The sequence below is a fragment of the Euprymna scolopes genome, chromosome 30, assembly GCF_053919585.1.
Source record: "Euprymna scolopes isolate OS-2025 chromosome 30, ASM5391958v1, whole genome shotgun sequence".
Taxonomy (NCBI): domain Eukaryota; kingdom Metazoa; phylum Mollusca; class Cephalopoda; order Sepiida; family Sepiolidae; genus Euprymna; species Euprymna scolopes.
In genome coordinates, this window is record NC_136511.1 from 39,920,224 (window position 1) to 39,936,812 (window position 16,589).

General features: G+C 32.7%; 1 protein-coding gene across 1 annotated transcript in view; it reads left to right on the top strand.

Moving 5' to 3' along the window:
• The window catches only part of LOC145254758 (rhomboid-related protein 2-like), a 247,447-nt gene that overhangs the window by 169,548 nt on the left and 61,310 nt on the right, over positions 1–16,589 (top strand). The window contains exons 3-4 of the mRNA XM_080113508.1: positions 1,109–1,264; positions 6,344–6,508. Of these exons, the coding sequence (XP_079969634.1) occupies positions 1,109–1,264; positions 6,344–6,508 (321 nt within the window). The remainder of the gene's footprint in view (positions 1–1,108; positions 1,265–6,343; positions 6,509–16,589) is intronic.

The window sequence follows — 16,589 nt, forward strand, 5'->3', positions numbered from 1 at the left end:
CGTTTTATTTTCCAATGAATTGAACTTTTTCACACACACACACACACACACACACACACACACACACACACACACACATTTTATTTTTTAAAAAAATGCACACACACATACAGAAATTGTATATATACATATATCCTTTTTGCAAAAACGCTGGGGTTTTCATTAGTTAGTTTAGAGTCCACAGAGTGAATGAGGTATTGTGGTAAAGTGTAGTATCTGTTCTTACTACATGCTATACTTATTGTGATATAAAGTGGGGGATCACTTTTCTGCATTAATTTAATGTAAAATGATCACCCACTTTACAAACAGTCAGTCTCAAAGCCATTCAAATAATTCTCCAGATCATTCAAGTTGTTTTTGAAGGATTCCAGTTATATTTTAAGCATTCAAGTCATTCTTAAGGTCATTCAATTCATCCTTAGGTTCATTAAAGTCTTTCTAAGTCATTTACTTTTTATTTATTTAAGTCATTTCAGCCCATTTTTCGGTCATTTTAGTTTATCTTTAAGAATTTCATGTCAATCCTACATTCACGCATTCATTCATTACACGAGAGCCTGCGACTAATGGCTATTGGTCTTGTGTTTTTTTTTTTTTTTTTCAAACTCACTTTTTCCCATTTTAAAAAATCGAATACAGGTTCAATAGATGATCCACCGGGTCACATATTTTTCTATATTTTTTTATTTATAAAAGAACTCAAAGAAGAGAACCCCTTATAATTGTGCATGATGATTTCCTTTTGATTGGTTCCAGAAAATGTATGCACTCTAATATTGTTCTTAGCTGGAATTAGTGTTTTCAGGAAAAAGCTGAAGCCAAATAAAATATATTTGTTCCATATTGGAAGGGAAATAAGAAAAAAAATAGGCTACTCTGAATTAAATATCGACATGTCAGACGGATTGTTATTTGAGTATAGTTTTATAAATCCTACAACATGACTACATATGTTAGACATATTTGCATGTCATTTACGTTTCCTATACAGCAAGTTAAATTATGTCAGAATTCCTTACATTCAAAGCCTGTTTGAATTGTTAATCATTGAAATAAGCTTCCGTTTTTGTCGCTAAGACTAATATAAAGATTTTATTTATTTCAGCATGGCCCCAGTGGGATCCCTCTCAAAGACCTGCATCGAGAACTTCTCAAGACTGGTGTCACCTCGCAGATCCCCAAAGAACAAGTTGACAGACTCATTAACAAGGCAAATACAGACGGAGATGCGTTTATCAATTATGAAGAATTTGTCACTTTGGTAAGGATTCTTGAATATTTTCATTTTGAGACATTGAAAGCATTTCAAACTTGAATAAAATGACTAACAAGGAAACCCGACGTTGCCCAGGATTGAATAAGAATTAATGAATATTCCACACTTTCAATACTTTTATTGTCATCGAAATCTATGAAATGGCCCATTTTTCAATTGGATCCATTGATTGCTGCTTTAGTCAGGGATCCACCACGGTGCCACTGTATAGTGACTTAGTCAACAATCCGTGGCAATCTACACTGCACTGTAAAGAACCTACTGTTGCTTTTATAAAATTATTTTTTATATAATGACTTGAATTAAAGTTAAAAATGCAAAAGTCAAGTATCATGGTTCAATTGTGCTTTAAACAAAGCATTCATTTCGAACGCGCCTCTGTCATATCAAAGAACCTACTGTTTATTTTATATACCAAGCCCTTCTACTTGTGCTGTGATAATACTTCTCTTATCCTCGAGTGGCTTCTTGACCTTGATAAGTGGTGATGCCTATGTAAAAAAAAAATGCTCTTGTGATGTTAGGTCGTATAAGGGTGTTAACTTTGGTCAAAATCAGACTGTTCCTTCTTTAATCGGATTTTTTCCGATTACTGATTTTTGATATTTATTGGAATGCCTATCTGAGAACACTCTCATAAACATAGAGTACATTTGTGTGAAATTTTTTTAAAAATCGGCCCAGCTGTTTTGGAGTCCATGGAGAACGAACCTGCACACACACACAGATATGTACACACAGACACAAAGTGCCTTTGATATATAAGTAGATTTAAAATTTTTTAAGGAGTTCATAAATACATTCTAAGATGGAGTACTGTTGCCAGATTTGCTAAAGCTACTAAGAGTACCCATTCCTGCCTTAATATGGTTCAAAACCAGCTTCGAAATCTAGTGGGTGGAGCTCTCTTCTCCACCTTACTTCCACTTTCTCACAGAAGAGACATGACACATCTATCTCTGCTCTATCATTATTTTCATGACAAGTGCTCAACTGATATTCTATCTATACTCCCCCCCCCCGGGTAGACAATTCGTAACAGGCGTTCGTCTAGCTGCAACAACTGCCAACAATTTCCTTTATTATCTATCTGAGCCTAAAACTCAACATGAATTCCATGAGCAAAGTTTATTTCTTAAGAATTACATGCCTATGGAACACAATATCATGGGGCTGCTTTTAACCTGACTATAACACAGCTGTTTTAAAGTTTAAAGTAAACAAGTTCCTGCTGAGCTGTCCTCTGAAATAAACGAACATTAACTTTCCACCATTACTGATCATCCCGATGGTGTTTCATTGGCCACTTGGAACTCATTAACCTTTATCCTCGAGTGTTCTCCGGGTCTCCTCTTCCCTTCCTAGTGTTGTATTGTTATCATAAAAGGTGGCCGTGTGTATGATCGTCTAAATGTTCTGTCTATTTGTGATATGTTCATATCTAATTGTTCATGTGTGTGTGTGTGTGTGTGTGTGTGTGTGTGTGTGTGGTACATGTATTTTGGACATACCTTAACTTCATGCGTCGTTGATCTTGTCCACCTGGAATTCAACTTGTTCTTGGAGGGGACACTGGACCTGTTTTGGACGAATATTCATTCACTCCAAGACGATGAATTGGTTTTATATAGATTTTATTCACCTTCCAGATCGAAGTGAAGGGGAGGGGACGATCCGTTAAGCCGTCTGGTCTTCTCTACATCCAAATCCAAACTCTCTGACTTCAGCTAACCTGATCACGTGACTCGCACGCATATCCGATCAGCTGACCCTCAGTTCCGGTAAAACGTGTCTACAATATGATTTAATATTTTTTTTCTTTTTTTTTTTTTTTTCGATCTACTTCCTAACACTAGTAACAAAAAAAAATCAATTATTAAACATGTAAAAAATGCTGTAAAAATAAAAACATAAACAAAGTTTTAAAAAAATCGATGAATCGGTCAACATTTTCCAAAAAACCTAATAAATACATTCATGCATTCCTATAAGACGTGTTGCAATCAAATAGCAATAGTGTGTCAATATTAAATAGCGTTAATGTTCTAGAGAGATGGAGAAACATACAAAATATCCTCAACAAACCCGACAAGCAGCAAAATTCCACCCCTACACAGTAGAGATCCCTAGATGTGAGAGAGCTTTCTACTCCAGTAGTTTCTTCCCCAGAATTGCTAGACTTTGGAACTTACTTCTGGGTCCCTGCTTCCCCAACTGTACTGACATGTTGAAGTTTAAGTGTAATGTGAACAGACATCTTGCTGCCCACTCCCTACATAGTACTACTGTAGCTTATGTCTCTGCGATGTGCATTGTTTGGGATGAAAATGTAATTAAAAAAAATAAATAAATAGAATAAATTAAACGTTGCCAGCTGTACCTACTCGGCATCACATAGGAGTAAAAGAGAAAATAATCAACTTGTTTGTGAAGAAACGAAAATTAATTTGGATTAATTTAATTTCCTAATATAATTTTATGAAATAGGAATTTACACTTAAGTGTAAAACAACAGTTTCACTAATCTGTCAAGCTTAAGTTAAAAAAAAAAAATTCCGTCGGTTTGTCCTGTTTTAGTTCGCAATAGTTTTTTTTTTTTTTTTTTTTTTTTTTTCATATTTGTGTTTTTAACATTCGTATTATTTGTAATCTATGGACCACTGTTCTCACCCCAAGTGTCATTTTCACAATGTTTTGGTCGATGTAATCCCCAACCGTCTTCGTTGTGAAAATGACACTCAAAATGAGAATAGTAGTCCGAAGATTCCAAATAATACAAATAACCAATCCTCATCTCAAAAATTCAGAAACATAATATTCTTTTTGACATTAAATTTCCTTTGGTCTGTCATGGTTCAAATAGCATTTACATTAGTCTCTTATGCTTAAGTTTGAAATAACATTTTCGTTAATCAAGCATGCTTAAGTTTGAAATATGGTTTCTGTTAGTCTGTTAGGTTTTACTTTGAAATAGCATTTTCTTCTATCTCTCATGCTTAAAGTTTGAAATAGAATTCCCGCTGGTCCATCGTGCTTAAGTTTGAAATAGAAATGGTCTATCATGATTAAATTTGCAATTCCATTTTCTACACTAAACCTGCAAGTCAAAGTAGAAAGACTCTCGACTCGAAGTCTGCAATAAACAGTGGGTGTGCCCCTGCTATGCACTCTTCTCATGTTCCAATTAAAAACCAAAAAAAAAAAAAAAGATTCCGTCCTAGTAGCGCACAACTGCCATAATTTCTTTTCCAAAAACAATTATTAAAAAAGGTGGTTTTATTTTCTTTCTATAATAAAATGTTTTTGTTTTTATACCTTGCATAGTTTATTATTTGCTATTTCTCCATACTTTTATCACTTGTTAAGTATAGGAAAAAATGAAACTATTGAATAATCATATATGTGTGTGTGTGTGTGTGTGTGTGTGTGTGTGTGTGTGTGTGTGTGTTTATTTTTCAACCTCGGGGATTTTTATTTAAATCATTACAAATTGTTTTGATAGACAGAACAATAAAAAAAATCCTGCCCATCTTATCAGATAATTCAAGCTAAAAATAATAATAAAAACATATTTAACTCTACTTGCGTATTGAGCACTTTTTCCTGTTTTTTTTTTTTTTTACCGAATATATCTCTTTATATATGGAAGTTATATTACGGATGCGATTTAACATCAGGAACTAACTTTGACATAACACCGTTTATTCTGTTCTTTGAGCCAGGAGCTCTTCTGGTTTGACAACATGTACATTCACTGAACGTGTATATATATATATATATATATATATATATATATATATATATATATATATATATGTCGACTTAAGTCAGCGTAAGTTTAAAAGCGATAAAAATTAATACATAAAGTCGTCTAGGACCTCATGGCATAATAGTTAACGTACTCGACCATAGCATATATGGTTTGAGGTTCGAATCCTAGGACAGTCAAGCTACGCTGACGAGCTGTAGTTCAGTGAAACACGTGTTCGTATATTACCGTTTCATATATATATATATATATATATATATATATATATATTCTTTTCATTTTTCTTATCAGTTCAGTTTCTCTCATTTTGCATGGCCTGTCTACTAAAAGCGGTTTTAATTTTAATTTATCAACAAGTTGAAGTTATTTTGGAGTGGGATTTGAAGCTCATGTTCTGTAATTATAAAAAAAATATTAAATATATCAATTTATATGTTTATTAATAAACAGATCTACCGGACCTATATAAAAAAAAATTTATGGTAGACATCAAAATCCTATAGGATAAGAAGTTATAATGTTTCAAATGTATTCTTTGTCTTACATAGAATAATAAAAATCTTTTTATTTGAAATTCAAACATTTCATGTCATAAATTTTTAAATTCATTAAATGACTAAAATTTTATATATATATATATATATATATATATATATATATATATATATATATATATATATATATATATATAGCCAGTAGAGTTTAGTTTCCTAGAAGTACATCCAATGAAACAACATGTGTCTACCAAAGAGTGCTCAATGAGTAAACAGAGCAGGTATATGAAATTTATTTATACATACATTATATATATACATACATTATATATATATATATATATATATATATAATGTTCTATCAAATGGAGGCAAAGGTGACTTTGTAGCTGGGTTTAAATCTCCCGACCATTAGTAAGTGTTAATTATTGCACTGATGATTGCGAAAGCATGTAACGCTAGTTCCTGTATAAAAATAATTATATATAAAAATAATTATATATATTCAATTGTGTTTTCTTTCGAAAGGATGCAAATATACACTATAATAAGTGAGGGTTTTCTTATGATTTTTCGAACTTTAAAAAAGGCTTCCATTTATTTTTATCAACATTTTCCTTCATTTTATTCCAAGGAAAAAAGAAAAGTAAAAAAAATCACTCTCCAACTGTTCTTTTTGCGAAGAACACATATGTCTCTGTGTTGTTTGAACTTCCGCTATTCAACGAAACACGTGTAAGAAGTATTGGTCTTGGAATAATAACTAACAATATATATATATGTTTATTTATGTATTTTCAGATGTCCGGTGAGGATGCTTTGTCTAGACGATATCGGAAACAGATTAATGGATTCATTGAAGCAGCCATCGAGAATATCGTCCCTTATCGAAAACGCGAAGATTTCCTTGCCAATTACACTTGCTGCCCTCCACCCCTCTTTATGGTGTCCATCACTTTGGCTGAGGCAAGTTTGTTGCGTCAATATTTTTTAGTTGCGAAATAAAAACCGATCACTCTACGTGTAAATTTTTGTACGAAAATAAAGAGTCATGACTTTATTGGTTGCACTTTTCCGGCGTTGCTCGTGAAACAGTGACGTCACTCAAGTTTTTATGTTTGCAGATTATTAGAATTAAGGTAGATAACTCTTATAATCTAAAATAATTTTAAATGAGTAGTCGCACATGTTCATTTTCATTTTTAGTTATTTAAGCATGTTTCATATTAGCACTCACCGAGCCTGTTTAGGTAATATTTAAAATAAATTCTAACTAAGTATGCTATTGTATTGCCAATATTGTAAAATCTGTAACCTCTCTCCCTCTCTCTCTCTGTATATATATATATATATATATATATATATATATATATATATATATATATATATATATATATATATATATATAGTGACGAGAAAAGAAAGGCAACAACATGTCTACATATATAGTGACAAACTTAAAAACAATTATGGACATCCCCTGCACCATAAAGATTCATCTACCTTACTTATTACAAAAGTGCTAGTTTATTTTAGTGTCTTATCTTATTCCCAGACGTGCTGACGAGGAGGCAATATTAAAAAAAAAAATTTATCGTCAATTATTGCTAATATTATTTGTCAATATTAATAAAATAAATATCGTTTCCGAAACGATCGTACACTCAAATTGATTTTTTGTTATTCCTTTTGGAACTGATTCATAATTACTATTAATCTTGATCCTCAATACATATATATATATATATATATATATATATATATATATATATATATATATATATATATTATCTTCTCCAATATTATATAAAGGTCACTTTGTGTGTACATGTGAGTTCTTTTCTCATCGGTTCCAAAACAGCTGAACCTATCTTTTTCAAATTTCACACAAAGCTAATTTATATGTCTGGCAGTGTTCTTAGATATGTTTTGTTACAGAAATCCATCTGATAAATATAAGGACCTCTACAGTGAATGGGTGAGATTTTGCTGCTTGACAGGTTAGTTGGGAGTATGTGCAACAAGGGGGGCACAAGTTCTATATTTTTTTATCAGAGCACATTCCATTAAAGTACTTGTAAAACAGGCACAGGGATTCAACAGTGTGGCGATGGGACAGGGGTTGGAGCTTGGCTGATAGTGCTGGATGTATTAGATTTGAGACCCCTTTTTTAGGATCTTGCATAAGAGGGGAAGACTAGTGGTAGATGTACCAGCCTAGATGTGGCAACAATACTCCTTGCATAGGCGAATGGTGGCTTTGTAGACATACAGGATACTCTCAGGTGTGAGCAGTTTTCTAGCACGGTAAAGGGAGCCCAAGTTCTTTGCAGCAGTCTTTGCAATGTCTTCAATGTATTTGTTCGGTTTCATGTTGTCTGTGAATGTTAAGCTGGGGAGTTTGAACGATGAACTCTCCGGTAGAGTGTTATTAGTCATGACAATTACTGATTAAAAGATTTTTTGTATTAATAGTTGTTAAAGGAAAGAAGTTTAGTCTTAGCAGCATTAAATGTTATCAATCATTTACGGTCCCTTTTCACTGCAGATTGAAGATCGTTTTCTAAGGTTTCTACCATTGCCTTGGATATGTGTACATTTGTTTTTCTTTCATGTCTATTATAGAGCGTGGGGTCATCAGAAAATATACTCATCTCTGTCAAGGATCGACCTCTGAGGCATACCCACATTAATATAATGTTTGGATGTACAGCCATCGAGGACAACCTGGACTTTTATGTTAATTATCATGAATGTTATTGTTGTTAGCTTTTCTCCCCCTTCCAAATGGCTATTATGTTGTTGTGCTTGACAGTGTATAATTCATTTCAACAAAATTGATGTGTGTTAAATGTCTGATAATCATAGAATTGGTCATTTCGTTACACACTAATTGTCCGCGGTAATTATTATTTGATAATTATTCTTAGTTAATTTTACAAGTTCCTGACTTGTTTGGTGGGAAAAAAATTAGATTTTCCTTCCTCAAAAATACTGTTAGATGTTTGTTTTTTTCATAATTATTATTTCTACCAAAACATAACAGACATGCTACAATGCCTTTCTAAATTAAACATAAACAAATAAGTTGAATACAGAAAAAAATACATAGTAAATAAATAAATAAATAAATAAATCATCATCATCATCATCATCGTCGTCGTCGTCGTCGTCAATTTATTTAATGTCCATTTTGATGCTGAAAATTTGCTATTCTAAACGAACAACGTGTACGACATAATCAAATTGGCACACCGGTTCTCGTTTGATTACCAAAGTTAAGGTACATAGAACCTGGCCAGTACCGGATGGGTGACCATTTGTGAATGCTAGGCGCTCTAAGTCATCTTTTCATCACCAAGATATATATATATATATATATATGTAACTCGGGATCATTTGTGAATTTGATATTCCATGTAATTGTCCTCCTTCAGAGGAAAACGACATAGCTTGCCAAGGACTAATACTAAATACAGTATTGCCGTCTGTTTGTTGGTTTGTTCGTTTTTTCGTTTTTTTTTTTTTTTTTTTCTAAATTAACGGCCATGTCTTTATTCCTGAAATTCATCCTTCTCACTTCTTCCTATGTTTTCCTGGGTCTTTGCCTCCCAACTGACCCTACTATCTCAACTGTTCCACATTTACTAATCCAAGAACTCTAATCCATTCTTTTATCATATTTGGTTTAACGTTCACACCTTGATTAACCATCCTTTTTCCAAGCACCTCTCATTATCTTTCTACTGATCTCATTTTATATACTTTTGTTCCTCTTTTTGTTATTTTTTCTTTTTAAATCTATCAAGGCCATGCTCGTCAGTCAGTTAATCAATTCATCTCCCGTCTGCTCCAAGCCACACAACCTGCCTTCAACTGTCTCCAACTCTAAACTGTTGTCAATGGTCTCAAACTCAAGTCTGAAACTGTGAAAAATTTCACTCACATTCCTAAAACTGTCTTTAAACTACTCCGGTCTTTTGTATCAATTATCACCACACATTGATTAACAATCCTATTTCTAAATGCCTTTGTGTGCCTTGGTGAACCACTTTCTGCCTACTGGCTTTCTAATAACCTCATTTCCTATGCTTGTTTTCTGATAACCAGCTGTTTCCTCTTTTTGTTATAGTTTTTACTTTTTTGTGAATCACTTCCTAACACTCTGGGGAAGAGGATGTCCACAGTATCACAATATTATGAAAGCGTTTATCACACGCTTTTTTCAATAATAGAATATGGCTTCATTTTCAGATACAAACATGTTACTAGGCCGAATCGGGGAAACCATTAAAGAACATGAAATGATTATTTAGAATGAAATATTTTTTGACGAACTTTGCAAATATGATTAACTTAAATTTATAGTTAGAATTTTTTTTTTTTATGCCAAAACCCGGGAGTCACTCAAAAATAAGAATTAAAAAGATTTTCAGTTAGACAATGATTGCCGACATGAGACGATTGGAAACAGTGTATAGGTTGGGCAAAAGATCAATTAAGAGGATTTGGTCATCCCAGAAGACAACTAAACAAGTATTTGTTTACATTAGACTTGAAGACGACCATGTTGTAGTCATTTAGGAACCAACCTTGTGATATTTTGTTTCACAGATAGCATGTTCTAGAAGAGAAACTTTGCTCATGGAAGTTCTGTTTGATTTTTGGTACAGAGACAGAAAGGAAAGTTATGTGTTATTGAAAACAATGAATGGAATTCACAGGAGATTACTTAAGAGGAGTTGATGATCTAAAAAGATGATTCGACAAGTAGTTATTCACATTAAATAGTTCTTTGATATTGTTGTAGCTAGATGAGTACTTGCTCTGAATGTTTTACAGGGGAAATCAGGGATCTCGATCTCACTCTCTTTTTTTTATATCTCTCTCTCTCTCTCTCTCTCTCTCTCTCTATATATATATATATATATATATATATATATATATATATATACACCGAGAAAGAGAGAGAGAGAGTAACAGACAGACAAGTAGAAGTTTTAATAAAAATGTTACACTTTTACCCCAGACAATGGCAGGTAGCCCTACTAGTAAATATATAATATGCTAAACACTCAGCATTATAAGGAGAGGATCAAGGATAAGTGGAGTAATCCAAGGAAAAAGATCATGATGTTATAATCATAAGATTACTCTAACCGTTTAGACATTAATATAAATACTAATTTCAACTGTAATTCTCACGGGTAATATTCGCTGTGTGGTTTGTTCCTTGTTAATGGAGTCAAAGATGGCTTTGTGGCCAGGTTCAAATCTCCCGACCGGTAGTAATCATGTTATTCTGCACTGATGATTCCCGAAAGGATGAAACACGAGTATCTGTAGGTATTAAAATAATTATAATATCGATGATATAAAGGTGTGTGTGTGTGTGTGTGTGTGTGTGTGTGTGTGTGTGTGTCTGGTCACGAATAAGCTCCTATATTGTTGACTATTTTAAAAAACTGATTATATATAATGATAGAAGATGTATCGAGGATCAGGAATGGGTATGTTTGATCTGGCAGAATGGTGGTTCATAAAAATTGTGGGGTCTGCGTTCACGCCTGGCCCCCAAAGTATGGAAATAAAAAATGAAAAAAAAAAGGTTTACAAAGTTTTTTTTATATAGATGTACATAAGAATACTTTGATAAGTATGTTTCAGCTTAAATAGGAATGGTATAATAAAATTGTGGGGTCTGCGTTCGCGCCTGTACTCCATGGAAATATCGCACAAACTTTAACAAAGACTTTTCATATCTATTTGCGTAAGTATACTTTGATAATTATATTTCAGTTTGAAGAAATATGGTATAATAAAATTATTGTGTGTTCGTTCGCGCCTGACCTCCATAGAATGTCAATATGTCACAAAGTTTAACAAAGTTTTTTAAAAGGGGTGAGGGTCCACAATGACACCTTAACTTTAATCTTAATTCGCGTTAGCTTTTATTTATTTTTTTGAGTTGAATCATATTGTGTCGAATAAATTCACCTCATAAATTCACGTTCTTATTAAAGTGAAAACCAAAAAAAGTCGGAACTTTAGACAATTCTCGACACAAATTTTGCATAACTCTGTTTTTTTTCCTTCTCCACTTCCATGTGGCCCTCTTTTGAAAATAGATAAATAATAAAAAATAAGAACGTTACTTGTTATCGTGTCAAAAGAAGGAAAAAAATCCTGCTCACGTGATTACATGTCTTTTTAAAAACATTTACATAACCTTGTTATTTTTATTTATATATCTGTTTAAGCTTTTTTTTGTCAGTGTACTAGAAGGAATTCAGTTGATTACAACCCTTTCTGCGTGTTCTTTATAATACAATAGCACAACCCTGAATCCGACGGCGCAATACTACAGTGTTCAATACTGTAAAACTGAAACGAAGCTGTTCTGCTTGAAAAGGGCGCCATTTTCTTTTTATTCATATTTATATCGATTCTTTGCTTTAAAAAACTAAAGTAATTACGTGTTTACTTTTTTAATATCCCATTTTGCTGTTTTGGATTATTTTACTAAAATAAGTAAAGCTTCATTATTTTTCAAAACTGTTTTTGTTTCTTTGTTTTTCGATATTTCGTTGATATTATTTAGTAAGAGTGTTTAGCAGAAAAGCCAAAAAACGACTACCCGAAAAAATAAATATACAAGAAATAAATGTTACCATAGTCAATAAAAGTTTAGTTCATGTTTTTTTTGCTTTGAAATAGTTTTTAATGCTCTTTACTTGAAATAATTTCAGCGACGCAAAATTAAAACGAAATTTGAGGCGATAACTACTTAAATGAATTTTTATATGAACTACACATGCCATAATCGAATATTCCTCAAATACAAAATAACGGAAAACATTAAAATATGTTTATAAATATTCCTTACGTTGACGGAACTCTCTTAAATTGTTAACACAGAATGCTCAGGTGCCCCTCCTTCAAATTGAAAACGGGGCTCTCCATTTCAAAATCGTTGCCATTTTCATTTTTTTTTTTTTAAACCGGTTCGTGAATTAAAGAAAAAAAAGTTTTTTACAAACTACTTAAAAATACAAACCAATGAACTTTTCTACCATAAAAGTAACTTTTATTGACTATGGTAACATTTATTTCTTGTATATTTATATTATTATATATATAACAATTTCTCTTTGTACGGAAACATCATTTTGTTGGTTACTCTTGGCTACGAATGGAAACAAAGTTGATATAAAAAAAATATATTTTCGCGAAAATTGTCTTTACTTTCATCATATTTTGCTTAGGGTAAAATTTTTGAGTATTAAACCCTATCTCTTTACAACCTCCTCCTTTTCATAACCTATCATACTTTCATCAATCACAGTCCATTTTCTGTTGGCTGTTTTTGAACCCAGTCAACGACGGGTACTTCTGCTAGCATAAATATAATATAAAATATATATATATAAAAATCAAAGATTGGCGTAAATATCATAAAACACAATTGCAATTACTCTTCCGATTTTTTATATTTATGTAATCAAGCTTATATTCTTTTTATTTTCTTTTAAAGTTAAAGTTCTTATTTTTTGGATGAGTCAGGGCAAAACTATTAACAACAATTGACATAATAATTATATTAATGTTTCTGCGTTACGAAACAGGTGCTGTCGAGAATTAAACATTTTAACATGCTGAAAGAAATAAACGGTAAGATGGACAGCATCTTGGAATTTGGAAAATAGACTTTTTGTCATTCATTTGTATATGGTTTATAGTTAGATCAAGCTTCATAAATTAAAGTATTTGTATAAATAAAGGGTGAAATATAATTGAATAAACATATTTTCCCATAAACATATATATATATATATATATATATATATATATATATTGTAAAAAATATACGTGCAGTTAACACATTTTATGCAAAAAATTTTCTTCTTCTTTTTGTTTTATTGCTACTAAGACATAAGGGGCTTTTGTGATTAAGGACCAGATTTAAGCAGGGAGCCATGTAGCAAGGTGTTTGTTTGCATTTCATTCAAATTTCTGCAGTGAGTAGGTAGGCCATTCAAGAGAAAGAAGTTATTAGAGTAGTAAGTTTTTCAGCAAACTGAAGGGGTGGGATTTTGTTACTAGTCGGTGTAGTATTTATGTCAAGGGTATACAAATGCTGTAAGTTCATCAAAGCAAATTCCATGGAAGTGATTGCAAAATAAACACAGGGATGCAACATTGTGGTGATGGGACAGGAGTTGGAGCATGGTCGAATGTGTTAGACCAATTAGGTTAGAGCCTTTTTTTTTTTTTTTTGACCCTGTTTAAGAGAGAGAGACTAGTGGTTAATACGGTACTTTCACATCTATCTCTATCCCTACTATTATATAAAAGGAACTGTGTGTGTGTGTGTGTGTGTGTGTGTGAGAAAGAGAGAGAGAGAGAGAGAGAGTCTGTTCCCTATGGACTCTAAAATGGTTCGGCCGATTTTGATGAAATTTCACACAGAGGTACTATATGTGCCTGGCTGTGTTCTTAGATAGGTTTTGTATTGAAATGTCTTCGATAAGTATCAATAATCAAAATAATCCCATGAAAGAAAGAACGGGCAATTTTGACCAAAGTTAACACCTTACACAGCCTAACATCACAAGTGCATTTGAGAAGTTTTATTATCAAACAGGCCAAAAGGACCATATGAACTCAGCAGTAGGTTCTTTGATATGACAAAGAGACGTTCAAAATGAATGTTTCTGTTTAAATCACAATTGAAGCATTTGCCAAGGTCGCTGGAAAGATGGTGGGATCCTTCTACCGCTCCAGAAGATATCTCACTACTGATGCAATTCTCTATCTATATAAAAGCCAAGTACGCCCAAGGATGGAATACTGTTGCCATATTTGGGCAGGAGCTGCTAAAAACAGCCTATCCTGCCTTGACAGAGTATAAAATAGACTTCGTGGCTTAGTGGGGGATGCCCTTTTCTCTACCCTGCAACCTCTCTCCCACAGAAGAGACGTTGCGAGCCTATCCTTGTTTTATCGTTATTTCCATGGCAGATGCTTGTCTGAACTCCAATCTCTGGCCCCCCTCTCACCAATCTTTCACGAAAAACACCCGCCTAGCTGAATCCACTGTGAAAACTTTCCCCACACTTTATCTGTGCCTAAATCAAAATGCGGATTCCATGAACAAAGCTTCTTTCTTAGAACTGCACGCCTGTGGAACTCTGTTCCGTCTGCCTGCTTCCCACCTGATTACAACTTGGATGTCTTCAAGTCCAACGTTAATAAATTCCTAATGAACCGCTCCCTTAAGTAAACACTTCATCAAATCTCCACACTAACGTAATGTACTTGCAATAACCCTTATCCCTGAGTGGCTTCCGGGCCTTGATAAGTGTTCACTGTGTAAAAAAAAAAAAAAAAAAAAAAAAAGATACTTGACTCTTGCATTTTAAACTTTAATGTGAGCCATTATATATAAAAATAATTTTAGGTAGATTCTCTACAGTGCAATATAGACTACAATATATTGTGAGCTAAGGCACTGCAATCAGTCTCTTACTAGAGTAGGCAATCAAATCGATTTGATTGAAAAACGAGCGAGTTCATCAATTTCGATGACAATAAAAATATGAGTGTGAAACATTTGTTGATCATCATTCGATCCCGGGCAACGTCAGATCACCTTGCTAGTATACATAAGTTAATTTTTTTCTCGCTCTGACATTGATATTAAGCCTATTTTTTTAATCTAAAAATGCTTAAAACGAGCTTCTTAATGTACTCAGTCATGGATACGTGAGCGACTACATGAAAGTTAACTAATTTGCATATTCGTTTGAAAAACGAGCGTTAATTAATTATTCATTTTTTATGGCTTTTTATTAGGTGATTGGTTTCATTTTACTATTACACTGGAATCTATTTATGCATATTTCTACATTGTGCATAATTGCATAGAATTTAGGATGAAAATGTTCTTGTACACGGAAATATTTTATATATATCTATATATATGTATATAAAAGTGACCTTGTCAGTGTGTGTGTGCGAAAAGTCTCTACCATACTCCTCTCTGAATATTTGATCTACAGAGTTTCAATTTCAAATATACGATATTTGAACCTGTAGCACACTTTCGATTCGGTTTGTAATTTGGCAAAAATTGTTGTCGATGGGTCAAAATTGAAAGCAAAACAGTTGATCTTGGCAGGAATAGTCGATTAAACCTGTTTGCATGCACAAATCTACATTAATAGGTTGAACATTATTTTTTAAACTTTTTATGTGTGAATGGACGTGATTCAGAGGCTAAAGAATGAGGCTGCAGAGTTGTAATTTATTTTAATTCTAGCTAATGGCATCTAAGTTATTTTTTTTTACTTTTCGAAATTGCTAATATATATTGGCTACAAAATAATAATCACTAGAGAATTTGCTCTATAATAATGAATACAAAATTTGCATAAATTAAAATACCATATTTAAACATATTTTGCAACCGGGTAATGCCGGGCGGCCTGCTAGTATATATATAAATAAAGTTTTTCGCATCGCATCTCAAATGCACTGAATATATTAAGTTCGTTTTTGTCTTTGTGTGCGTATGAAACGGTCTCTACCAAACTACTGTCGATTCTTTATCTACAATCTTAAAATTTTACATATAGGGGATTCAAACCTATGCAACGAATTAGATTTGGCTTTCAGCCGGTAAAAATAGCTGCTAAGAGGTCAAAATTGAAAAATTGGAACTTGCCAAGCATAAGTCTACTTAATGTGTATTCACTATGCATGCGCAAATATACATTTATATGTTTAACTGCGTTATTTTTTTTTTTTTAAGTTTTGATATCCATGCGTCCTTAGATCAGATGGTGTCAAATATCACTGGAGAGCTAAATGTTTTGGTTTTGATTCTAGCTGATGGCATCGAAATCATCTTTTTATTTATTTTTTTAACTTTTGAAATTGCTGTTAAATATTGGGTACAATATAATGATTAATAGAGAATTAGTTCTATAACAATAAATACGAAATCTGCATGAATTAAAATATCAGATTTAAGCGTATTTTACAA